Source organism: Vitis vinifera, chromosome 1 (assembly GCF_030704535.1).
Source record: "Vitis vinifera cultivar Pinot Noir 40024 chromosome 1, ASM3070453v1".
In the NCBI taxonomy this organism is placed as follows: domain Eukaryota; kingdom Viridiplantae; phylum Streptophyta; class Magnoliopsida; order Vitales; family Vitaceae; genus Vitis; species Vitis vinifera.
Window position 1 is genome coordinate 13,558,141 of NC_081805.1, and position 26,698 is coordinate 13,584,838.

The following is a 26,698-nucleotide window of genomic DNA, read 5'->3' on the forward strand; positions in this document are numbered from 1 at the left end:
TCCCATATCAGCTTCATTAGAGGCAAAATTGGAAACAAAGTCCATTTACTATGTCCGCGCCCTTTTTTTGACTGGGTTGGGGGGCGTGAAGGTGGAAGGTTTAAATTGGGCTATTGGGTCACATCACTCGGGCGACCCATTTTTTTATAATTCCAAAACCGGGCTCCATCACGTAATTCCCCCTCTTACCAATATCGTGGAGCAGAGACGTAGATGATAACATTGGTTTCATTGCTTGACGATGATAAATACAAGCAACCGGGAGTTTCAACACGTAAGTTCCACTATTTGTCCTTACTCTCAAGTGGTTGACAACCTAGTCCAGCGGCTTATACATGGTTAAGCATTTCAGATTTTTATTCGTTTGATAAAATGGTAAATGTTGCAATTTCTAAATACAAAATTTGATTGATCAAAGTCAGATAGCCCATGCGATGAAAGGGTAGATTTGGATTTAGAAAAAAATTGCCCTAAGTCACAATGCAATAGTATAAAAATAACAAAAGCCTGTCATGTAAAAAATTTGATCCTCAACGTAAAATCTATCTGTCATCGTTTTGTTTTGGAAAAAAATAAAAAGAAAGTCCCTGTGCGATTTATTCACCTATTGCACATAGCAATACAACAGTAATAGCAATACAAGAGGGTGCATTATTCAGCAAGCATACTTATTCAATGCCCCTAATAGCAATATAACAGTAAGGGTTATAATACCTAGTACAGTGCTTAATAGTATGATTAACAACAATACATATGGTATACACATAGACAAACAGAGAAATTGCACATAACCCAGGCAATGTCATGAGCCATTTGATGTCAAGAAAGCTTGAAATATAGTATGAAAATTATTGCAAGGACAAGAGCTGAAATTACTGATCCAACAATCCATTTGTTCCTGCTCATCCTCTTCGACATGGCAGTTAAGATTTTCTTGCTCTTGTCAATGGCATTGTCGACACCATGAAGCTGAAAAACACCCAAAAACAGAAAGGATATTAAAAACACCAATCAACACATTCCCTACAGCTTCTGCACTGTGCACATGCTGGGTTTTTGCTCCTTGATTCCCTCATAAGAAGGGATAGTGCTTATGTACCAGGGCATGTGAATTGGTGGTGAATAGGGGTCAAATACTGTTCCATTTAATTGTACAACTAAGGAACAAAAATAATTCATAAAATGTCCATAAAACTTCAGCAGAAACATAAGCATCCAGCGAACAACCATACCTTCTCATGCGCATGTAGGAGAGTTTGCCGCTGTTGATGCAAATCTTGAAGGATAGAGACACCAAGATCCTCTGTCTCCAGCATGGTTCTTCTACTCTCCTTAATTCTGTCACTTGACTCATTTAATTTCTCTGTGGACATTGCTAGCCTTCCTTTTTGGTCAGCAGAAACCTATATCATCATTCAGTAGTGGCAAAAATGATTTTTCCACCAAATAACAATAATAATGATGATGATGAATATCCACATTGCATAGGGAAGTTCAAGGGGATCTATCAACCATTAAATGCTTCAAGACTTCCAAAACCCATGTCAATCTGCAATTAGGGTGAAATTCTAAGAACAATACACATGGCAATGTGCTCCACTATGGGCATAATGTGCTGTTAGGGAGTTCATGGGTCCTATTTCAAAAGGCTCTTTTGCTCCATTCATGGTGATGGTACCTTCTTAGCTGTGGTCAGCTAGGTGCATGAATAACTGAGCCATGAATCAAAACTCTTATACAATTGTCCAAAGAAAGTCATGAAAAGGGTTTTTAGGTTCAGATTCACGTCATCAACAAATTTAAATGCTCATTTCTGAGTTAGACAGGGACATGAAAAGATATGTCTACAAGAGGTTGGATCACTTCTCTTTTTAAACAAGTGAACGGCTTAACACCAACAAAGGAATTAACATTTCATAACAAGTTTTGAACCCAGAAAAAAGCTAAACAACCTCAAATTGTCATCCTGATGATATAAAATGACAAGTAAATAAGAATTTCTGTAAACTGACTCAATCAAAATTTATAATTCACGCTACTTAAAAGTATCTTAACCAACTCTTTAATTCTTTTTTTCCTAAAAAGAAATTCCTACTTTGAAATTTTAATCCATTAAAAAATATTAAAAGCTTGTTTCTTTAAAGTAAATAAACTGACAAGAGTACAGGAAAAAAATGCAACTAGACACACAAGTTAAGTCACATCAGCTTAATTTCATTTAAGAATGCAGGAATGAAAATGAGATACCGGGGGATATAAGTTCCAAGAATGGGTATCCAGGATATAATTTATTCTAATTTAAATGTTTAGAAGTGTGAAGAATCAAATCAAGATATTATTTTCATTCCCACTCCCTGTTTGTTTGTATATGCATAAGAATCAAGATGCAGCCAATCGTCTAGTAATGTCCTTTATAACTAACTACGTAGCATTGGGAAGTTGATAGGTATAAATGGATCTAAAACCATGATTTCCATAAGACAGATATCCCCATCATATGAAATGGCATGTGATTCTATATTAAAAAATTATTTTTCGTAATAAATACTATGGTTTTAAAAACTAGATTGGACCGATCAGTCCAACAGGTCAGACCGTTCACCACCAGACTTTCCTGTCTAGTTGGTTGAATTGAGTTGCTTATGGGTTGGACCGGCGTCGAACCATTCAAACCAATGATTAAACCATCGAATTGAATGAACTGTCCAGTTCCTGAAGAATTGGTCAAGGGTGGTTTGACCAAAATATTACTAGGTCCAATTCTCTCTCTTATTCTTTGGGCCAAGATCACTAGACTCCTTGCCTAGCCCACTGGCCCAACTATAAAGTGTGGTGCATTGCAAGGTATATGTACAATAGATAAGGTCTATTTATTTCCAATGTGGGATTGAGATTATAAGATAAAGTAAAGAAAACACAAGAAACTTTGTACTAGGGAAATTTGAGCCATAGACTTGGTTATGGTAAAAGAAGACCTAAACCACTAAGTTATGCAAGATATTATGAAATATTGTTGCACTATATAACTGTATTGATGTTGTTTTCTCAATTTTTAATCATGTAAAACCATTAAATAAATATAAATATTTACATTCACATTTATTTTTATAATAATTATATAATGATAAGTGTAAAAATAAGATAAATTAATTAATTTTTTTATTTTAAAATAATAAAATACATAGACATAATAAAGATAAATATTAGAATTTTCTTTTCATATTAAATATACCTTCAAAATTAAATATTATGTGTCCTATTTAATAAAATTTAAAATATTAATATATCTACATTTATCTTTATGATTTAATTTGAGATATCAAATATAAAAAATGAAATATTATTAAAAAATTTAATTATCTATATTTTAAATTTTATATTGTATATTAATTATATCATCAATTCGACCACGATTCAACCATTGATTCGACCATTGAGTCATGAACTAGTAACTTTTTTAGTTCAATGATTGATCAAGTTCTAAAAATATTGAAAAATTCCAAAAATAAAACACCAAGTGGCATTACATATAAAATGTGACCATTATTTTACAAGATTAATTTCCTATCTATATAAAGTTCTTAGTAGCAGGAGGTCAACCACTTGGATAGCAAGGTGCAAAATTTGATAGGAGAGCGGAATGGAGTGAAAGACAAGAGAGGGTGGGAGAGAGTGGCAAAGGTCCCATATGTGTAGCGACATTCTCAAGCTTAAGGAGAATATGGAGAAATTGGAGAGAACTTAGGAGAATAAGATTTCTCTTGTTATACCTTCGGGCAAAAAACATGAAGCCTTTTTATAGAGTGTTCCAAGTCCGTAACCCATGTATTGATTGTTTTAGGATGACATGAAAGCTTTTGATGATGACAAGGTGGTTGTCCCTCGATCCTACCTTGATGAGCTTCTCAACTCCAACCATTAAACCAAGATTCTCAAATACGTTTCAAAAGAACTCGATATAGTGAAAAGGTCAAGTCCAACACTAAATGCACTAAACCCATATCAAACCATCAAGGTTTGCTCTCCAATAGTACAGACACATTAGTGTTAGCATGTCATGTCAAAGGTGATACCTTCAAGAGAGTATAGGAGGTCATCAAGCCACAGGTATTTTGGAGGAACATTCACCATTTTCAGCAAGGGGAATAAAGTAACCATTCCTCTCCACTGTATATGGTGTCTCATTCACCTAGAGGTAAAATAGAAGAGACCCTCTCAGAATCTGCTCTGAGCATCCACCCAAAGGTAGGCATCTGTGCACATATACTATAACACAACAACATAGAAAAGGGTGTGGAGATAGCAAGAATAGGAGAGCTTGTAGCCATGAGCCACAAGCACAAGTTGCAATACATAGGTAACACCAAGTACCATGCTAGTGGAGAATCATTCTAGTTATGTCATACTAAATCCCATAACAGATAAGACATTTTATGACTAGGCAGGCCGCAATAAGACCTACATGTCATGAATTGTACATGTGGTATAGTTTGATTGAGCTATGTAGACTTTACAAAATAAGATATAAACACTATTACATACTTTTAAAACACTTAAAATAAAATAGGTAAAGAGACAATTCAATTCTCATTCTCGCATTCTGCAAACCAAATGTGACCATGAAGTAATATTAACTAATCAGCATCTTTAAATCAAATCAATCCTCAAATTAAATTCTAAAATCTATAGAAATGCAAAACCACAGCCCTGATGAAAAATAGTTGAAATTTTAGAAAAATGGAAAATTGAGAAAACTGACTGATCCAGACATACCATATGCGCATCCACCATACCAGACTCCAACAACTCTTCACGAGCAACCTGATTCGTGTCAGGAGATGTAATTTTTTTGACTTCCTTTTTCAACTTATTAAGATCAGCTTTATATTCCCTTAACTTAGCAAGGAGCATGGCCTTCACACCCGCCTGCAAACTTCTTGCCTCAAGGTCCATTTTCCGAATCTGGAGAAATGAACATAAAGAAATGTTACTAAACAAGAAATATGGATGGAAAAGAAGATTTTCAGTTGGAAAAAGAAAACTTGCGATGCAGTACCAAAATGACAGCTTCTTCCAATCCAGCTTCTATTTCAGAAATCTTCTGATGTTTTTCCTCTGTAGATCATAAGGATATAAATCAATTTTGAGACCATAAGATCTACTTCCAAATAAATATATTAACAAAGAATCCAACACAGATGTATCATTCCAAAATATCAATAGAATTTTTTTTTTTTTTTTGATAGATTTCAAAATATCAATAGAAAACATTGAAGCTTATCAAATGAATAACTGTAATTGACCAAACATTTAGGAACGGACCTATTTAGAAGTCCTTTCTCTATGCTTCTTTTGTTAAGTTAAAGTCTAACTTAGAAAATGTTCATATGGAAGTGTCATGTTTAGATAAAATGAATAGATTTACTGAACCAAACAAGGTGAAAAGAGAATCTGAAGAAACTAAACCAATTATGAAGACCTGGGTACAAAGCTTAACATTAGAAGTCTCTTTTGTAATGGGGGTTTAGTATATTTTAGGGAAACAATGCTGGTAGCTTCTCCTGGGGGTAAGTGTTGGTTTGGTGTTGAGTTGAAGACATTTGAGATTGGCATAGAGGAGTTCAAAGGAAAGGTGCGTGGGAAGATTTGTGAAAGAGGTCCCAAGTTCTCTTCATGGATCAGATTCGGAGGGAAAGGCTTGTCTTTGCTGCTAGAAGGGGTGGAGTCTTGTTGTGGTCTAAAGGAAAGAGCTCCTTTCCAGAAGTTTTGGTTGGAAGGAGATAGAGACTACAGTCTGGAAACCCGTAGTAATAGAGCAGGGAGATTCTTGTTTTGTGTTGTGAGAGATGCGGAGAACAAAAGATTCACCTTGGCTTTTCCTGAAGGAAGAGGACTTGTTGGGGGCTGGAAACTTCTTGCTAGCAAACTGAGAAGTTTGGGAGTCTCTCCCCTTTAGGGGAATGGAGCTCTGTTAGAAAATCCTGTGCCATCTGAAGCTTCGCCTAGCAGAATTGAGGAAAAGAAGGGTCAACTGGACAGAGACATGGCAACTCTTCGGGATTGCTTTGCGCCTTGTGATGCTGTTTGGTTAGACATTGAGAAAGAGGTCCTTTAGAAATGAGGAGTTGCTGGGCAGGTGTCTCTTCGGTAAATGGGAGGGAGACACTAGCCGCCTTCCTGACCTTGTCTTCTTTGGATTGTGGGCGAAAAACTCTTGGCTTTTGGAAGGGAACCTTTGGTTTGTCAGACATGGGAGGAAACCTTTTGCTTCTGGAGTTTGAATTTGTAGATGAAGCGGAGAGGGTGTCTAAATCAAGGGTGAGACATTTCAGAGGAAGAAGTTTCTGTTTAGAAAGATGGAATCCCTTCGTTGGATGTCTTGAGGGAGGAGGAGGTGCGCGCCTTGTGTGGGTTAGAATTTTAGGCCTTCCTCTACATCTTTGGGGAAGAAATCTCTTCAAGCCGAAGCTGTTGAGAGCCTTGCCTAGGCCTGCGAAGGTGCCTCTATTGACTTGGGCTAGTGTCCAATTGTGAGGGCCCATTCAGGCTTAGCCTGTGCTAAGGCTTTCGAGCCTAGGATGGAGAAGGCCCTTGTCTCTGCTAAGTTTGGGCCTCCTTTTAAGCCTAACGCCCCTACCCCCTCCAGCGATTTTTTGAGGAAAAAAGCCTTTGCACCGACTCCTTGCACCGTTGGGACTCCTCGGATGGAAGCAACGACGTCGCCTATAGCTAAGAATTCTTTCCTCGTTGAAACCCACAGCTCTCAAGGTAAGCCATCTTTTCCACCGAACTCTTCGAGAGGGGAACACTCTTCTTCTTCTACTCCTTTCTAGGCTCTGGGGATTGAGAGGGAAGGGGGATCCTTCTCTGGTCTTATGGAATCGTCGCCAAGGGAGGCTGAAGCATTGCTGAATCCTCTGTCCATGATGCTCAGAGATGGGTCGACGGTGGTATTGATTGATGCCCTGGGTCCTCTTTTGGAAAATGAGGTGTTGGTTTTGGTGGATTGTGATGTGACGAAGTAGAGGGAATTGTCGGTAGAACTTCCTTGCGAAGAAGGGTGGTCAAAAGAGGAGTTTTCCAAACTAACTCACTTTAGCAAAGTCTTGGGAATGCCTGTCGAAGGGCATGAAGTTGAAATTCTGGTCCTGCTAAAGAAACTAAAGTTGAGGATTGGCAGTAGTACCCTTTGCAAGAGATGTAAGAAGAAAAAATCATGCTCTACCCATTTTGAAAGAGAGTTAAAAAGATTGGAATGCTCAGTTAGTTATGGGGGGACATCAGGGCTAGCTAAAAGAACTGACCAGAGCTCCTGGGAGTTGATTCCAGTTGATTAATGAGAATTAAAATCCTTTGTTAGAATGTACAGGGGCTTAATGATATTGAGAAAAGAAAGTTGGTTAAGGGTGTGGTGAGGAACCAGAAACCAGATTTAGTTTGCCTAATGGAGACGAAGGTGAAAGAAATGTTAGTGCAAATGGTAAACTGCGTGGGTGTAGGAAGATTTCTTAATTGGGCATCAGTGGATGCTAAGGGTGCGGTAGGAGGCCTTTTTCTATTTTGGGATAATAGAGTCTTGGAGAAGTTGGAGGTGGAAAGTGGAGGGTACTCCATCTCTGTTTGTTTCAGAAATTGTGTTGATGGTTTTACTTGGATTTTCTCTGGAGTGTACGGGCTAGTGATTGGTAGTGAGAAGGAAGATTTTTAGGAGGAGCTAGGAGCCATCCGAGGTCTTTGGGAGGACCCTTGGTGCATAAGAGGGGACTTTAATGCTATAAGATTCCCAGAGGAAAGAAGGAATGCCCCAAGACTCACGGCTGAAATGAGGAGATTTTCAGAGGTGATAGGGGATTTGGGGCTGAGGGATTTTCCTCTGGCTGGAGGCCCTTTCACTTGGATGGGGGGTTTGAATTCTCAGGTTGCCTCTAGATTGGATCGCTTCTTGATTTTGGACCAATGGGAGGACCACTTTTTTGCCATTACTCAGTTTGCTCTCCCTCGTCTGGTTTCTGATCACAGTCCCATAGTCCTAGAAGCTGGAGGCTTCTCATCAGGAAAAAAGCCCCTTCTGTTTTGAAAATATGTGGTTGAAGATTGAAGGTTTCAAAGACCTAGTAAGGAGTTGGTGGAATGGTTACTTTGTTGAAGGCTATAGTAGTCACTGCATTGCTGAGAAACTAAAAGCGCTCAAAAAGGATTTGAAGAAATGGAACAGGGAGGTGGTAGGTAATGTCTCGTACAATAGAGCAGAGGCCTTCTCCCACTTGCAGAGTTGGGAGGCCAAGGAGAATGAGAACTCTCTTATTCCTAGGGAGGCTGAGGCTAAAAGGCTGGCTCTTGAGGACTACAAGAACTGGGCCCTTCTGGAAGAAACTTCTTGGAGATAGAAGTCAAGAGAAATTTGGTTAAGAGAAGGTGATAAAAATACTAGGTACTTCCACAAAATGGCCAATGCTAGGGCAAGGAGGAACTTCCTGTCAAAAATTAGAGTGAATGAGGTGTCTTTCTCTTCTAATGAAGAAATCAAATAAGGAGTTTGCAGAGCCTACCAGTCCCTTCTCTTAGAATCAGGGGATTGGAGGCCAAGTATTAATGGCCTAAACTTTAAGGTGTTAGGGGAAGGTTCGGCCAGCAACCTAGAGGTGATGTTTTCTGAGGAAGAAATTTTTGCAGCCTTGAGTAGTTGTTGCGGTGATAAAGCCCCAAGCCCGGACGGTTTCACAATGGCCTTTTAGTTGTTTTATTGGGATGTTATTAAATAAGATATTTTGGGGGCTCTTTAGAGAGTTTTATCTCCATGGGACCTTATAGAGAAGCTTAAATTCCACGTTCCTTGTGCTCATTCCTAAAAAGGAAGGAGCCGAAGACCTAAGAGATTTCAGGTCAATCAGCCTGGTAGGGAGTGTATACAAATTGCTTGCCAAGGTCCTTGCTAATAGGCTGAAATTGGTGATGGGGGGAGGTGATTTTTTATTCTCAACAAGCTTTCGTCCAAGGGAGATAGATTCTAGACGTTGTTCTAATTGCTAGCGAGACCCTTGATTTTATATTGAAAGACAACACGCTAGGCCTCCTCCTTAAGATGGATATTGAGAAGGCATTTGACCATGTCAATTAGGACTTTTTTTATAGCTGTGATGTCCAAGATGGGATTTAGGCATAGATGGATCAATTGGATGAAATGGTGCTGCTCTATGGCTACCTTCTCGATCCTCATCAATGGGAGCTCTTCAGGCTTCTTTCGTAGCTCTAGGGGATTGAGACAGGGCGACCCCCTTTCCCCCTATCTTTTCCTTTTGGCCATGGAAGCTCTCAGCCAACTATTGTCAAGTGCAAGAAATGGTGACTTTATTTCCGGCTTCAAAGTGGGAGGAAGAGGACGAGAGGGGCTGATTGTGTCCCATCTCTTGTTTGCCAATGATACCTTGATTTTCTGTGACGCTTATGTAGAACGGTTGTAATATCTTAGCTGGACTTTTATATGGTTTGAGGCGATTTCAGGGTTAAAAGTTAACTTGAGCAAAAGTGTGGCCATCCCAGTGGGTAAAGGCGTTCCTATGGAGACTCTTGCCCCGATCTTGGGTTGTAAGATTGGGAGTTTACCCACCTCCTACATGGGTCTCCCCCTTGGGGCCCCTTACAAATCCACTAGGGTGTGGGATGTAGTGGAAGAAAGATTCAGAAAAAGGTTGTCTGTGGAAAAAGCAATATCTCTCCAAAGGTGGTCGGCTCATCTTGCTAAAAAGCACCCTTTCTAGCCTCCCAACCTACTTTCTTTCTTTCTTTGTGATTCCCAAGAGAGCGTGTGCAAGGCTCAAAAAGATTCAAAGGGATTTCTTATGGGGCGGAGGCGCCTTAGAGAATAGACATCACTTGGTGAGTTGGAAGATTATTTGTGTTGCTAAAAAGGATGGAGGCCTGAGCATCCGCAACCTAGCTACCTTTAATCAAGCCTTACTTGGGAAGTGGTTATGGAGATTTGCTAATGAGAATGATCCCCTATGGAAGCAAATTATCATTGGAAAGTACGGCCTTCAAGAGGGAGGGGGGTGCTCCAAAGGTGTAAGAGACCGTTATGGTGTGGGGGTTTGGAAGGTCATCAGAAATGGTTGGGAGAACATTAGAACTCACTCCCGCTTCATCGTAGGGGATGGTACTAGAGTGAAATTTTGGAAGGACTTATGGTGTGAAAATCTATCTTTGGAAGATGCTTTCCCAAACTTGTTTAATTTAGCAATCAACAAAGAAGGATGGGTTGCTAAGGCTTGGGAGGAGGATGGAGTTGGGGGCAGCTGGGGGCTACATTTTAATAGACACCTAAATGATTGGGAGGTGGGGGAAGTAGAAAGCTTGTTAAGCAAGCTTCATCCTTTGACCATTAGAAGAGGAGTGGATGACTTGCTTTGGTGGAGAGAGAACAAGAATAGGACTTTCTCAGTCAAATCTTTTTATGGCTCGTTCTCAAGGGGCACTAGACCTCCTTTCCTAGTTAGAGTTATTTGGATGCCCTGGGTTCCAATTAGGGCTAGCTTCTTTGGTTGGGAGGCGGTTTGGAGCAAGCTACTCACCATTGATCGCCTAAAGAAAAGTGGTTGGAACATCCCCAACATGTGCTATCTGTGCAAAAATGAAGAGGAAACCACAGATCACCTTCTTTTGTTTTGTGAGAAGGCTAGAATGTTATGGCTTCTGATCTTCTCCCTTTTTGCGGTGCAATGGGTGATGCACTCCTTTGTTAGGAGGAACTTCTTAGGATGACATGGTTCTTTTGTGGGCAAGAAAAGGGAGAAAGCTTGGAGAGCTGCCCCCCTCTGCTTGTTGTGGACCATTTGGAAAAAAAGGAATAGGAGGGCCTTCGACGATGTTGAGAGGAATGACCAAGAAATTAAATCTATTTTTTTGTACACTTTTGTGAATTGGGGTAGGGTGTATATAGAGGAACACACTTTCTCTTTGATTGATTTTGTAAACAGAGGGTGAGACATGGTTGGGGACTAAGAAAAGCCGGAGGGTGAGCAACTTTGGAGTGGAATCGAAATTGTTCGAGGTCGTAGTGGAGGAGAGGAAAGGTAAAATGAAAGCTACTATGGTGGAGAGGAAAAGAGGGATCTCCTCGTGGGTCAAGTTGGGACCAGTGAGTCTGGGGCTGTTTCTGGAGTGCTTGCTCCTCTGTTTAGAAGAGAAGAGTGAGGAAAAATGGGAAAAAAGGTGGGAAGAGGACGACAGGTCCTATTCGCTGTTGCATGATGCGAATAAAGGGGGTTGCTATCTACGTCTGGGCGTGGTGGATGCGGAAAGTAAAAGGTTTAGCATTTTCATTCCTAAGGGAAGAGGGGTGAAGGGAGGATGGTCTCTAATGGCGAAGACATTACGCAATTTGGGGGTTGTCATGGATAGAAAGGAAAGGCAACAGCTGGATGTGAGGTTGTCGGAACCGGACCTGAGGAAATCCTTCGCGGAGGTGGAACAGACGCCAAGGAGTAAAGGTAAAGCAGTGGCGAAGGTGAAGATTAGGAAAGAGGCCTTGAGCAGTAATTTAAACAAGTTGACCCACTGTCTCGTTGGATTTTGGAATCCAAACTCAGTGAGAGGTGACGATCTGAAAGGGTGGGGAACCCAAATGGCAAGTATGTGGGGATTGAGGGGTAAGCTAGGGTTGGCAAAACTGGAAAGGGGTAAGATATTGTTGGAGTTTGAGAGGTTGGAAGAAGCTAGGAAAGTTCTCAAATCTGGGAAAGTGTTGGTTGGGGGGACTTCCTTACGCGTGGAAGAATGGAGCCCCGAAACGGGGTGTGTGATGGAATGGGAAGCTAGAAGCGAGGCCTGGGTGAGGATAGTGGGGTTACCGGTACCGCTTTGGGATCGGGACATTCTAAAAAGAGTAGGGGAGGAATGTGGGGGTTTCTTGGCAGTCGACAATCAAACGGAGAAGCTGGAGGAGCTGCAGTGGGCCCGGATACTGGTGAAGGTAAACGGAGACGAGCTTCCTAGTGCGGTGGAAATTTGGGTTGATGAGAGGTGCTATGTGCTAACCCTGTGGTGGGAAATCAGACCGCTTTTGAGGATTTTTCCGACTGATCAAAGCAGGAAGAAAGCTGCAGTAGATGCCGAGGTAGGGGGTGAGGCAGTAACACGCGCGGGGAAACGCGTGGTGGAGGAGGGCAATGACACGAGTTACGAGGTCATGATTCAGTCTGTAGATGGGATGCAGCGTCAGTCGTCTAGGTCAGGGTGTCCTTTGGGCCCTATTCGGGGTCATGGGATGTTGGGCCGGACCAGTGGAGGCGGGCCAGTGCTGGGTGGTTCTTCCAAGAAGGGCCCAGTTGAGGTCCCTTTCCCTAGCCCAAATGATTTAGCTTTTGGCGCCTTTGGGCCTAGCCCATTTTCTCTTAGTGTGGCTGGGCCGAGTAGTTATGGGCTGTGCACAAGGATGGCTCATGGGCAGACCAAGGTTAGTGGAATAAATGTGGATCTTGGGCTGGTAAGGGGTCAGTATCACTCAGGGCCAGGGGGTAAAGCCCAAGTGGGAGAGGCCTCTTCTTTAGTGAGAGTAGATCCAATTGTCGTGGGAAGGCCAGTATCAGAGTCTTCCATTTTCTGGGAGAAGGATGATTTACGTAAGCAATTTGAAAAAGAGAGCCAAGCTATGGAGAAATCGAAGACTGATCTGGCCTTAATTGAGGAAGCTTCGAGGTATGGGAATGCTCTTAACTTTAAAGGAGCATTAGTCTCTGGTCTCTCTCCCCCTCTCTGTTTTTTTCATGGTCGGACTCCTGAAAGGGAGTATTACGACTATTCTGGGGCTGTGTGTGAGGCTGGTCAGGGGGAAACACCGTTATGTATGCTCAATGCTTCGGGTTTCACGGAGGGTAAAACCGTTTCTCGGTGGGAGCTGGTGGAGGCAATTAATGGTTGCAGTATAGTAAGCGGTGCGGAATTGAGACCAGTCCAGCCTAAGCCCCATGAAGGTAGCGATTGGGAGGAGGCCAGCTGGGAGGAAAGCAATTTGGCTAGATTCAGAAATTTTTTGGGGTTTTCCACAGAGGGACTGGAGAAGGAGATCATGGATTTTCTGGGTAAAATTAGAAAGAGAAGGGAAAGAATCCATAATAAGTCTTTGCTGGAAAAATCTAAATTTGAGAGGGAGCTAAGAAGACTAGAGTGTTCTATCAACTACGAAGGAGGGAAAAGGCAGGTTGGTGGCAGGCAAGGAAGAGGGTGTCAAATATTAGAAGTCCTATGAAGTTAAGACTTCTGAGTTGGAATGTCCGTGGAGCTAATGATAGCTCCAAAAGGAAGGTGATTAAGGCCCTGATTAGGAGCTAGAGGGTGGATGTGTTCTGCCTCCAAGAAACAAAAATTCAAGCTATGTCGGAGGGTGTGGTGAGAAGCTTGGGTACGGGTAGGTTCCTAGGGTGGGGGGCCTTAGAAGCTTCAGGCTCTGCTGGAGGGATTTTGGTATGTTGGGATAGAAGGACGTTGGATGTGTTAGATGTGGAGGTGGGCCAATTCTCAATTTCCTGTAGAGTCCGGAATGTAGAGGATGGTTTTTGTTGGATGTTCACAGGCGTGTATGGTCCTTTCTCTAGAGAGGAAAGGGAGTGTTTGTGGGAGGAGCTAGGGGCGATTAGGGGTCTGTGGGATGTTCCTTGGTGCTTAGGGGGGGACTTCAATATCACCCTTTTTCAAGGGGAAAGAAGTAGGCAAGGAAGGATTACTGGGGCGATGAGAAGATTTGCCCAGATGGTGGATGAGTTTGAGCTGACTGACCTTCCTTTGCAAGGGGGGAGGTGTACTTGGAATGGGGGTAGGGGGAGTCAGTCGTGGGCTAGACTCGACAGATTCTTGGTGACGCAGAATTGGCTTGATCATTTCAGTGGGGTGGTTCAGAGCAGGCTGCCAAGACCCACGTCAGACCACTTTCCCATATTGCTGGAGTGCGGAGGTCTTAGGAGGGGTCCATCCCCGTTTAGGTTCGAAAATATGTGGCTGAAAGTTGTTGGGTTTAAGAACTTACTCCGGGGGTGGTGGCAGGAGACTGTGGTGAGAGGGACTGCCAGCTTCAGACTGGCCTCAAAGTTGAAGGAGTTGAAGAAGAAGATCAAAGTATGGAATAGGGAAGTTTTTGGTCGGTTGGAAGCTAACAAAAATTTAGCTCTCCATCAAGTAGAGCACTGGGATGGGGTGGAGAGTGAGAGGATCCTCTCAGAAAGGGAGATTGAGCTGAAGAAAGAAGCCAAGGAAAACTATCAGAAGTGGGTGCTGCTGGAAGAAATTCATTGGAGGCAATTGTCCAGGGAACTTTGGTTAAAGGAAGGGGATAGGAACACAGGCTACTTCCATCGAATGGCAAATGCACACCGAAGAAATAATACATTGGATAGAATCAAGATTAATGGGGTATGGCTGTCGGAGGAGCAGGAGGTGAAGGAGGGGATTGTTAATGTCTTTCAGCAGCTTCTCTCTGAAGAGTCAGGCTGGAAAGCTGACATAGAGGGGCTGCATCTAAGTCATTTAAGTAGTCAAGAAGCTGGTAATCTGGAGCTACCTTTCTCTGAAGATGAAATACATTCTGCCTTGTTGGAGATGGATGGGGATAAAGCCCCGGGCCCGGATGGGTTTACAGTAGCTTTTTGGCAAGAATGCTGGGACTTTGTGAAGGAGGAGATCCTGGAGCTATTTAAGGAATTTTATGAACAAAGATCTTTTGTTAAGAGCTTGAATACAACGTTTCTGGTTCTTATTCCAAAGAAAGGAGGCGCCGAGGATTTGGGTGACTTTCGGCCGATCAGCCTGTTAGGAGGTTTGTACAAGCTTCTGGCAAAAGTGTTGGCAAATAGGCTGAAGAAGGTCCTAGGAAGGGTGGTTTCATTAGACCAAAATGCGTTTGTGAAGGGGAGACAAATATTGGATGCTTCGCTTATAGCTAACGAGGTGATTGATGCTTGGCAAAAACGTAAGGAGAAAGGGTTGATTTGTAAGTTGGACATTGAAAAAGCCTATGACAGCATAAGTTGGGATTTTCTTATGAAGATTCTGCGTAAATTGAGCTTTGGGTCTAGGTGGATCGAGTGGATTTGGTGGTGCATCTCTACTGCCAAATTCTCTGTTCTTGTTAATGGTGTGCCAGCAGGTTTCTTTTCAAGCACCAAGGGGTTGCGTCAGGGAGATCCCCTCTCTCCCTACCTCTTTGTCTTGGGTATGGAAGTGCTTAGTGCACTGTTAAGAAGGGCTGCTGTCGGGGGATTCTTTTCAGGCTGCAGATTTTGGGGGAGGGGCAGGATGGAGCTAAATATCTCTCATTTGCTTTTTGCGGATGACACAATTATTTTTTGTGAAGCAAGGAAAGAAAACATGACTTTTCTAAGCTGGATTCTGGCTTGGTTCGAGGCTGCGTCTGGGTTAAGGATAAATCTAGCCAAAAGTGAGTTAATTCCAGTTGGCGAAGTGGAAGAGATTGAGGAGATGGCTGTGGAGCTAGGTTGTAGGGTGGGGTCTTTGCCCAATGTGTACTTGGGGCTGCCGTTAGGGGTTCCTCACAAGGCTTCCTCGATGTGGGATGGGGTGGAGGAGAAGATGAGGAGGAGATTAGCCTTGTGGAAGAGGCAATACATTTCCAAAGGCGGGAGGGTTACCCTCATTAAGAGCACGTTGGCCAGCATGCCGATCTACCAACTGTCCCTGTTTCGAATGCCCAAGATGGTGGCAAGAAGGCTTGAAAAGCTCCAAAGAGACTTTCTTTGGGGAGGGGGAAGCTTGGAAAGGAAAGTTCATTTAATTAACTGGGAGGCAGTGTGTGCTCAAAAGGAGAAGGGGGGCCTTGGCATTAGGAGGATTGCCCGTTTGAACAAGGTTTTGTTGGGAAAATGGTTATGGAGGTTTGCCTTTGAAGAAGATAAGCTGTGGAAGAAGGTGATTATGGGGAAGTTTGGTCAAGAGGGCCTTGGTTGGAGGACTAATGAGGCTCGTGGGACGTTTGGAGTGGGAGTTTGGAAGGAGATTCTGAAGGAAGCTGATTGGTGTTGGGATAACATAGAGTTCAAGGTGGGTAAAGGGACCAAAGTTAGGTTTTGGACTGACCATTGGTGCGGCAATGCAGCGCTGTCCCAAACTTTCCCTCTTTTATTCGAATTGGCAGCTCATAGGAATGCAACGGTGAACGAAGTTTGGGACCCTAGCTTTGGCCAAGGAAGTTGGAATATCAGTTTCTCTAGAGACTTTAACGATTGGGAGGTGGATTTGGTTGGTAATTTGCTGTACATGCTAAGGGACTACAAAATCTCTTTTATGGAAAGGTGGGGGAAGTGGCATCTTTAGGGTTAAGGAGGCTTACAATCTCCTTGTTGCTTCGAATGATATTGTATTCCCGAATAAGGGCATTTGGGTGGACAAGGTCCCAACTAAAGTTGTGTTTTTTGCTTGGGAGGCCACGTGGGGAAAGGTCCTAACTTTGGATAGGCTACAAAGAAGGGGGTGGCAGTTCCCTAACCGTTGTTTTTTGTGTGGGTGTGAAGAGGAGACTGTAAATCACATTCTTCTACATTGTACAGTGGTCCGGGTCCTTTGGGAGATTGTCTTAGTCTTGTTTGGCATTCAGTGGGTGTTCCCTGAAACGGTTAAAGATATGCTTTTCAGTTGGAGGGGTTCTTTTGTGGGGAAAAAAAGGAAAAAGGTTTGGACTTCCATCCCGTTGTGTATTTTTTGGACGGTTTGGAAGGAAAGGAATAGATTAGCTTTTAGGGGGGGATTCTTATCTATACAGAAACTCAAAAATTCTTTTGTATGTAATTTGTGGAGTTGGGCTAGGGTGTATATTGGAGAGGAGTCCTCTTCACTCTTAGGTTTTCTAGAGTGGCTCGCGTCCAATTGAGGGTAGGTAGGATTGTGGGCTTCTTGTGGTTTTTGGGTTTGGCTGCTTTGTATACGTCCTGTATGCTGTGTGGCTTTTTGCCTTTTTAATATAACATCTGCTTACTTATCAAAAAAAAAAAACTGGTTAGCTACCAAGTAAGGGACAAACTTGTTGCCTTGTTGTTTTTTGTTCTTTTGTTCCCTGGTATACTCCGTGTATATTCTTTAGCCTCTTTGGCTTTTAATGAAATTTTCCTTTACCTATCAAAAAAAAAAAAATGAAGACCTGGGTAACCTCACGAAAAATGGTAAACTAAAAAATGTGTTGTGCATAAGCTGGACTTGGCCCATGATTTCATTACTGCAATGAAGCAATATCAATGAATTCAGCAACATGCTTGAGTCTATGATAAGGCATATTCACATATTTCCTCATTAAATGCTAGGATGAAATAGAATCCATTTGACCAGGATAACACCTATTCTTTATTTTTCCGTGGTGTGAATTTCTCGATCTTCTCCAACTAGTTCACAAAAACACAAGCAAGCAAACTATACCATGAAAAAACCCTTCAATTTTCCAATTTCTACCACATATGATAAATTGGTCCTTGGTGAAAGTATACTAGAGCTTCACAGAAGCCACCATGACACAGGAAAAACAACATAAAGAAAATGAAAAACAAAGACGCATTGCAAGTAGAGCAGAATTGCATCATACCCCCATCAAGAACGCTTGCTGAGGTACACTTTCTGGACAGGTTCGTGGAAAGTTCGCAGTACTGACGCTCATATCCTTCGAAAACCTCACTCATGATGTCCCCAAATCTCTCACCCACCTTGATTCAATACAAAGCCCAACAAGAAGATATCCGATTCCAGTTTCGTCCAAAGACTAATCAAAGAAAAAGAAATAAGGGTTTTCAACCGATTCAGAAATTTGATTGAACAAAAAGCACTACAATCGGTGTGGGTCATACAATATCGAACCCTAGTTTTACATTAATTGAATAATAATGACTAGAAAAACAGGGAAGAGAATAGAAAGAAGAAAGAGTGTTTGTGTGAATAGAACATTGTACCTTAAAGTAGGTGAAGAGTGAAGGAGAAGCATGGAAAGAACATGTTTGAGGATATGAGTGAATCTGAAGCCAACCTAGAGCAAATTGGAGAAATGGAGGAGATATAATTCTGTTGACTCTACGAACCACGCTGTCTCATTCACTGCTCAATATAGAAATAAATAAATTAATGGGTTATTCAATTAAAAGGGTTATTGAAAACCAATTTTGAAAATCTAATATATATATATATATATATTTTTCATGTAAAAATAAGGGTATGACAATGGATTTTAAAAATAGGTTTTTATTCTTTACAATAAAAAAAAATAAAAAAATATATTTAACAACCATAAATTATTTTTTATTTTTTATTTTTAAAAATAAAAAATAAAGTATTTTTAGATAACATCTTTTAATTGTTTTATATTAGTTTTACTTTTTTTTTTAAATCGTTTTAAAAAATAATTATACAAATATATAATGATTAAAAATAATACACCAAACGTAAAAATTATTTTTAAAACATATTTAAAAATAATAAAAATTGATTAAAAACATTTTAAGCTTCTAAACAATTTTTATTTTATAAAATATTAGAGAATAGTTTTTAAAACTTATTTTTTAGAACTATTTTTGAAAACATTCATTAAATAGATCATAACCTTTTTTAAGTAAATTTGTAAAATATTGTGTAATTTTATGTCTTCGTTGATAAAAGCACTTATGAAAAAAATCTAAATAAAATTTTATATAATATATTTGTAATGTTTGTGAGCTCTATCATTATAATGAATAATATTACCTTTTTTATAACATAAATAATTTGATATTACATATTATATTTTGATTTTTAAGTTTATTTTTTTTATTTTAAAATATTTTAATAATGTATTCTAATATATTTATAATTAATCAACCAAATTATTTTAATATAAAAAATATATTCATTTATAATAATCTAATCTAATAAATAAATAAAAATATTTATAAAGTATATAATATTTGCTTTCAAATAAAAATAATGTTTTTTATATCAATATTTCTTTTATATCAATAATATTTTTATTTCCCATACTTCAACCTTTTTGAATAATTTAAATTAAATATGGAAGTTTTTTTTTTCTATATAGATTCATTTTTAGTTGCGGAAATATATATAAAAGGGAAGGAGTAGATGTATAAAAGCAATGAAGAAAAACAAATGTTTTTTTTTTTTTTTTTTTTTTTGCAGAAAAAGAAGAGATGGAAAGAATGTTAATTTTTTTTTTTTTTTTAACATATTAGATCATATAATTTATATTAAATGCAGAAATTTATAATATTGTTACAAAATAAAAGAAGAAGAAGAAGAAGAAGAAGAAAGAGAGAATAAACAAAGATATTTAAATAAAAGTAGAATAAAATGTAGAAAGAGAACATATGAATTCTCTTTAAAATTCTCTCTAAAAAGTCATAAAAAGATATATATATTAATATGGATTTCCCATAATCCGATAAAATTTCATATTTTATAATAAATATATATTTATTATTTAAAAAAATAGTTTGTAAAAAAAATTATTTCTTTTAAATATTTTAATAATTAAAATAATATATAAAATAATATAATGATTTATTTTGTTTTTAAAATTATGAAATATATTAATGTTATTTATACCATATTGTAGACAAAAAAATTTGTCCCATTTTTATTTTTACATTAATTTTGAGTTTAATTTTGTCCTTAGATTTTAATCATAATTACATGTGATATTTTTTACTCAGTAACCATTCAATTCTTAGTTTTTTTTTTATATTATTATTATTATTATTATTATTATTATGTTTTTTTTTCTTTTCTCTCTCACCTCTCCTCTCTCTTCCTACCTTCTCCAACTACCCTACTCACTCTCTCTCTCTCCTCCCATACCCCCAATCCTACCGCCATACCCTGTTTCCTCTATTTATTTTATTATTTGTTTTTTTTCCCTTTCTTCTTTATTTTATTATTTGTTTTTTTTCCCTTTCTTCTTCTTTTTCCCCATTTTTCACCCCCCAACACCCATTCACGACGACCACTTGCAACTGCCACACTTCCCCATTCCTCTCTCTCATCTCTTCTTCTTTTCCTTTTTGTTTTTCTTGTTTTTTTTTTCATCTTTATTTTTTCTTCCCATTTCCCGTTTTTTTTTTTCCCTTCTTCTTCCTTCCCATCTACTTATCTTTAGCATGCCCATTCCCTCTTTTTTTTTTTTTCTCCATTTTCATTTTTTTTCTTATTTTTCTTTCTCTCCACCCAAACTCACTACACCATTTCACTTGTCACTTGATTATTGGTCGGTTGTCGACGTCACTTCCGATGACCCCCTCCTTACCTCAACTGCTACTCTCTTCTCTTCTTTGAAATTGGGTAACTTTTCATTTCCTTATTTATTATTTATGTGTTTTTATTTTCTTATTATAATAAATTCTTGATTGAATTTGGGTTTGTGGATATATTGCATTTGGTGATTAATTTGGGATATTTGGATTATGTCAATTGCATATTGTTTATCTTATTTGGACTTGGGTCTATTGCTTATTGGTTATTTATTTGGGCTTGAGACATTTTTTCTTTTGGCCATGTGTATTATTAATGTGGGCTTGTTAATTGATATGAATTTTGGGCCCACAATGTGGGTGAAATTTGTTGGATGACTTGAATATTTGATATGAGCTTTACCAATTTAAACTATTAATTTGGACATGAGACAATTGTGGTGTATATTAAATTAGACTTAGATTATGAGATATTAAATTTAGGCCTAGTAGAATTTATTTTAATTTATCAATTTTTAAGTTTGGTTGATTGTGTTTGTATTTTGGTTGTTAATTTTGGATATTTTGGGCTAAGACCTATAGTAATTTGGGCTCATTTTAATTGGCGAAATTTATCGGACTAATTTGAAGTTTGGATTTGGGCTCGAATACTTGTTTTGGACTTTGTACATTTCTGGATATTTACATTTGGGTTATCTTTGTTTTTGCATGGACCCATTTTGCAATTCTGCTAGCTAAGTATGGATTTATGACACGTGGAATACGAAATTTCATGGAAGAAAGTGAGAATAAAAAAATTGTAGGAAGACATTGAGCTTGTTGTAAGCTTATTTGGATACATATTTGATTTTTCACTTATATTTGGTTTTATTTCTATTGGTTTCTGTAAATATTTATGTCATGCCCCAAAACCCACTCCAAGGGTATGGCGGTCATTTCACACCTCAAGCCCAAAGACTCAGAGTGGAAACTACACAAACATCGTATTATAACTGGAAATTTACCGATTACCAAATTCCTATTTAGAGTAGTATGACAAAATTCTAAGATCTCCAAGTATCAACTTAAAAAAAAAAAAACTAATACATCAACCAAAGTGTTATTGTTCAAATAACTCCAAACTCAAAATAATTCAAACGAGAATTAAGTTTTAACATCTAAACAATGTCCTAATAAAGCCAAATTTTCCTCCTAACGGTCACTCTTCACCCGAACTGAGGTTACCTGAAAGATTATCAACAAAGTGAGATGAACTCAAAACCTAATAAAGAATATTAATACAATTTCATGGATCAAACATTTTCAATCATACTTGCAAATAGGAGACATAACATATACTTATTTTCATAAAAACTTTTGAATTCAAAATGCTAATACATTCAAACTTTTCAACAAAACTTTCTTATATCCATTTCAAAACAATTTCTTATGAAATCAAATTGAATACATTCAAAATATCTTTACTTTCGTTATCGTATGACAAAGGTGCCCAATTAGGTGAGACTTCACAATTGAGTAACTAGTTTCAAATTTGTTCTATTTAAGGTGAACAAAACCAAATGTCAACAATTATAACCTATTGACTAAGGTCATAAGGTCAACTATTATAACTTATTGACTAGGGTCATATAATATCAACTATTATAACCTGTTGACTAGGGCCGAAAATGTCAACAATTATAACCCATTGATTAGGGCCATATAATCCAAAGTCAAATACTTTATTTCATTAATTCAAACTTACAAAAAAATAATAATATCATATCTCCTCAATTTTTCATTTTTCATAACAAAGAAAATTCTCAAATATACTTTCCATACAAAACACATATTTGATCCATGCGTAAAGATAAAAATAATATTTTTACACATTTCAGAATACAATATAAAACGAAAATTATTTTATTTTATAAAAATTTGCATGAATTTCCCTTACAATATGAATGTTTGTGACGTTTCCACTTTGAGCTTTTGGGCTTGAGGTGTGAAATGACCGTCATGCCATTGGAGTGGGTTTTGGGGTGTGACAAAGTGGTATTAGAGTCGATCTCCAATCTCGGTGTGGGGGTTTGTTTGACCCTATAGGGGTATTCGTCTATTTGGTCTTGCAATTTTGTGGGACACAATGAGGACGTTGTGTTTGCATGGGGGGAATGGAAGGCGGTGTTTGTGACATCCCACATCAGATAGGGGTGGGGGGGAGTTTCTGGCACTATATAAGTATGGACTCCTCTTAACCCTGTAGACGCGTTTGAAGCCGTGAGGGCCCCTTTGGGTCCAAAGTGGACAATATCTACATGGTTAGGAGTGGGATCGTTACAATTTATCTGTGTATATTTACTTGTTATGTGCAAAATTGAATATCGAACAAATAAGAAATTTTGTTTAAATAAGAGGAATAATTCAGTAAATATGTTTTAATAAAATAATAATTTTAAAATATTTTTCTTAATAAAAGAAAGTTTTTTATTAATAAAAATTCAGAAAAATGCTTTTAGAAAAATTCAAAAAACCGTTTTTAATAGAATTTGAAAAATTATTTTTAATAATAATTGTCCAAAAATTTCTTTATTTAATAATAATTGTTGAAAAATTGTTTTGTAAATAAAGTTGTCCCAAAAATTAATTTTTAATTAAAAATTCTTTTGCAAATAAAGTTATATTTTTTTTAATAATTTGTATAAGTCACTTTTCTTAAATGAAAACAAATTGAAATACTTTTGTAAATAAAATTGTAAAAATTCATTCTTTTATAGTAAAAGCAAGTAAAAATAATTTTTGTACCTAAATTGAAATTTTGTAATAAATTCTTTTGATACAATAAGTGTAAATAACTTTTTTTTGAAAATTAAATACAAATGAAATTGAATCAAATCTTTAATTGAAAATAAATTGAAACTTTTTTTTTGTAAATAAATAAATTGAAATCACTAATTCAAAATTGTTTTTAATAAAATCATTTGAAATTTCTTGAAAACTAATTCTTTCAAATACTTTTTTTTTCTAATTAGCTCAATAAAAAATTTGTATAATTCTATTGTCATTTGTTTTGTACATTCTTGTAATTTTATTTTGTCATAATCTTTGTGTATATTGTTTCATTCCTTAAATCTTGTTGTCCATGATTAATTAATTAATTATCACAATTTCCTTAATTCGTTTAGTAGAGATCGTTTGTATATGAGTTTAGAGAGGTGCTACAGCTTATCATCGTACCTTTCCAATAGTTAACTTGACCCCTGGATCCAGATTCGGTTTTTGCAAATATGTCTTTTCCAAATAAGGAGTCACATGAAGTTTTTCTTTCTTATTTTGTTTTCCCTTTAAAAAAATAAAATAAAAATAAGTGGCGACTCCAAGTATTTTTCAAAAAATCAAATTTTCACCAAATAAAAAGCAAGTATTGTCGTCGAGTGGGAACACACATGAAAAATGCGGGAACCACACATATATCATCTAAAATATTCTTAATTACTTATGTCAAGTGCCTGTTTGCCTCATGTTTTTTCCTAATCATTGCCCTTTTTCATTCATACTTTCTCACCATATTTTATTTAATTATTCCTAAATGCTTCCAAATTAATCTTCCATTTTTCAAAAAAAAAAAAAACATTTAAAAAATTTAGGTATTCAAATTACATAAGATAAAGTCATTTTCAACTAATCATTATATATATATATATATATTGAAAACTTGTAAGAAAATTATATAAATCAGAAATATAAAATTATTTCCATAAAAACATATTCATAATTTAGGTATTTTTTTTTTGTTTTTATCAATTTTCTGAAAATTTAAAAGTTTTATTTTAAAACTCAATAAGAGTTTGTATGTTTGTGATTAATTTTGTCATCGAATCTTAATATGGAAATAGGAAAAGGTTGTTTGAAAGTTTTATTTGCATTTATACAATAAATTTTTTCATATTTAATGAAAATTTTAGAATATTTATTTAAAAATCATAATTTTAACTTTGTCAAAAATATAAAACTATCTAATGGAAACCTTAGTTTATATAATAAATTATTTTTTATCTAATGAATATATAATATTAAAATTATGCTTTTAAAATTATAATTTTATTCTCAATTCTAATATTTAACTAAAATAAATTTTTATAATATTATCATTATTTCTTTAAAATAATTAGTTTAACTTTGAGTTTTATTTTAAACTAAAAAAAGAAGAAAAATATTTAAAATGTAACCATATAATTATTTAAAAATAGTTCATTTATAGCTTTAAATAATAATACTAATAGCAACAATAATAACAACAACAATAATAATAATAATTAGAAAAAAGTAATGGTAATTGTGGTGGGAGAATGAAAAGTCTATCTAAAAAAGACATCTTCCCTTTATATGAAATCATTATACGACAAGTTGTGCTCTAAAAAGACATCTTCAATATAAAATAATTACTTTAGTTTTGAGTTTTATTTTAAACATATAAAAAAAGTAGAAAAATATTTAAAATGAAACCATATAATCATTTTAAAATAGCTCATTTATAGTTTTGAATATTATTATTATTATTATGAAGTCTAATTAAGAAAAAAGATAATAATCATTGTGATGGGAGAATGAAAAGTCAATTTAGCATGAAGGTCTTTATTAGGGTAGTTAATGTCTAAAAAAAGGCATCTTCTGATTATATCAGGGAGTTACTATCTAAAAATGGTTATTATTGGGGGAGTTATTATCTAAAAAAGTCATCTTCTCATTATAATAGAGAGTTACAAAATGTATCTTCTTTATTCCATCTAAAAATGTATTATAAAAGGAAATTAATTTTTTTATAGAGGTATTTTTGGGTAAATTGTCAACATATCTTAAATTGGCTAAGTGAATGGAAATTGTCATTTTCATGACATCTTATAATAATTTTCTTGTTGACCTCAAATCAACTTGCTTACCATACTTACTAGATCCATATGGTCAATTTATTGCCATTCGTATCCATAGTGATTAAGTAGCTCTTGCAAAATTGCAATTCAATACCAATTTAGATTTTATAGTTTTTAAACTTTTAGGAACTGAGTTTTTTCTATGAGTTCAATGAACCATTTGGTTGACAAGAAAGAATAGGAAAAGAAGGAAAAACCAAAATTTTGATTGAAAATAAAACATCAGCTTTGATTCAAAATTTTTAATTTTAAACTAATAAAAAAGTAGAAAAATATTTAAAATAAAATCACATAATTATTTTAAAATAGTTAATTTATAGTTTTGAATATTATTATTATTAAGTCTAATTAGAAGAAAGGAATGGTCATTATGGTGTGAGAACGAAAAGTCAATCCAAAATAATGGTCATTATTAGGGAAGTCACTATGTGAAAAATACGTCTTCCCATTATACCAAGGAGTTACAAAATGCATATTCCATATTCCATGTGAAAATGTATTATACAAGGAAATTAAAATTTTCATACTGGTATTTTTGGGTAAATTGTCAACATATCTTAAATTGGACAAGTGAATGACATCGTATAATATTTTTCTTATCTACCTCAAATCAACTTGCCCACCATACTTATTGGATCCATATTGAAGTGAACTAAAAATGGATCATCTCAAGGTACTAACCTTCAGCCACCCAATCTCAAGGTCATCATCTCGAGTAAAGAAGTAGTGCTATTCACCCAATTTGACTAAAATACTTAATTCCAGATGAACAATATGAATTTGCTCTAAAACTGATAGCCTTTAAAAATTTTCATTAGCAGTTATATAACATAAAACCATGAAGATACTATAAATCACTCCACCTGTAATTAAGGTCCTCCACGAGAGATGGCCTTCAATAAAAACCAATATGCTTTCCTACCTAATACTAAAAGCAAATCTTCAACCACTTTTAGTTGCTTATGGCCAAAAGTTGAAATAATTGCAAAATGTTAGATTAATACTAAAGAAAATAAGTCAACCATCCTTGGCATTTTGTTCAAAAATGGGCTAAGAGAATAGAAGAAAAATAGAGAAAACTCCTTGAAAGCTTCGTGCATAAGGAGCATATAAATAGCTCCTCCCCAACCAAGAGACAGGGTCCTCCCCTTGGCAAAAATCCCTCTCTGTATCCTTCCTCATGGTGAAATAAACTTGTAATGACCTTGACTCACAAGTTAAGTACCAAAGTCATTTTACAAGCAAATCTCCTTAACATACTATATATCTTAATAAGAAATAATAAGAAATTATCATTTCGCACGAAATCCATTATCCAAATATGACAAATATTCTAAAGTAGTAGTGGTAAATTAAATTACTAATAACAAAATGTCACTATGACATTAATCTCAAGACTAAAAACTAAATTGACTTTTGAAAACCCCTCATACTTGAATCACTCCTTGCTAGAATTAGGTGTACTTGAAAATATTTTAATAAAAGGAGTGAGCTTAGAGCCCAATAAGGGTATAAAGATCAAGTACACATGTTTTCAAAAATGAAAAACTTTGGCATTTTACAAAAAAAAAAAAA

General features: G+C 36.6%; 1 protein-coding gene across 1 annotated transcript; it reads right to left on the minus strand.

The window, feature by feature from the left end:
* Window positions 1–573: 573 nt before the first annotated feature.
* On the minus strand, window positions 574–18,136 carry LOC100259152 (vesicle transport v-SNARE 12). Its single transcript, XM_002266807.4, has 6 exons — window positions 17,934–18,136; window positions 17,573–17,746; window positions 5,057–5,115; window positions 4,774–4,962; window positions 1,233–1,403; window positions 574–969 (listed from the first exon to the last, which is right to left on the minus strand). Exons 2-6 carry the CDS (start codon window positions 17,664–17,666, stop codon window positions 820–822), a joined length of 663 nt encoding a protein of 220 aa, XP_002266843.1. The 5' UTR covers window positions 17,667–17,746; window positions 17,934–18,136; the 3' UTR covers window positions 574–819.
* Between the last annotated feature and the right edge of the window lie 8,562 nt (window positions 18,137–26,698).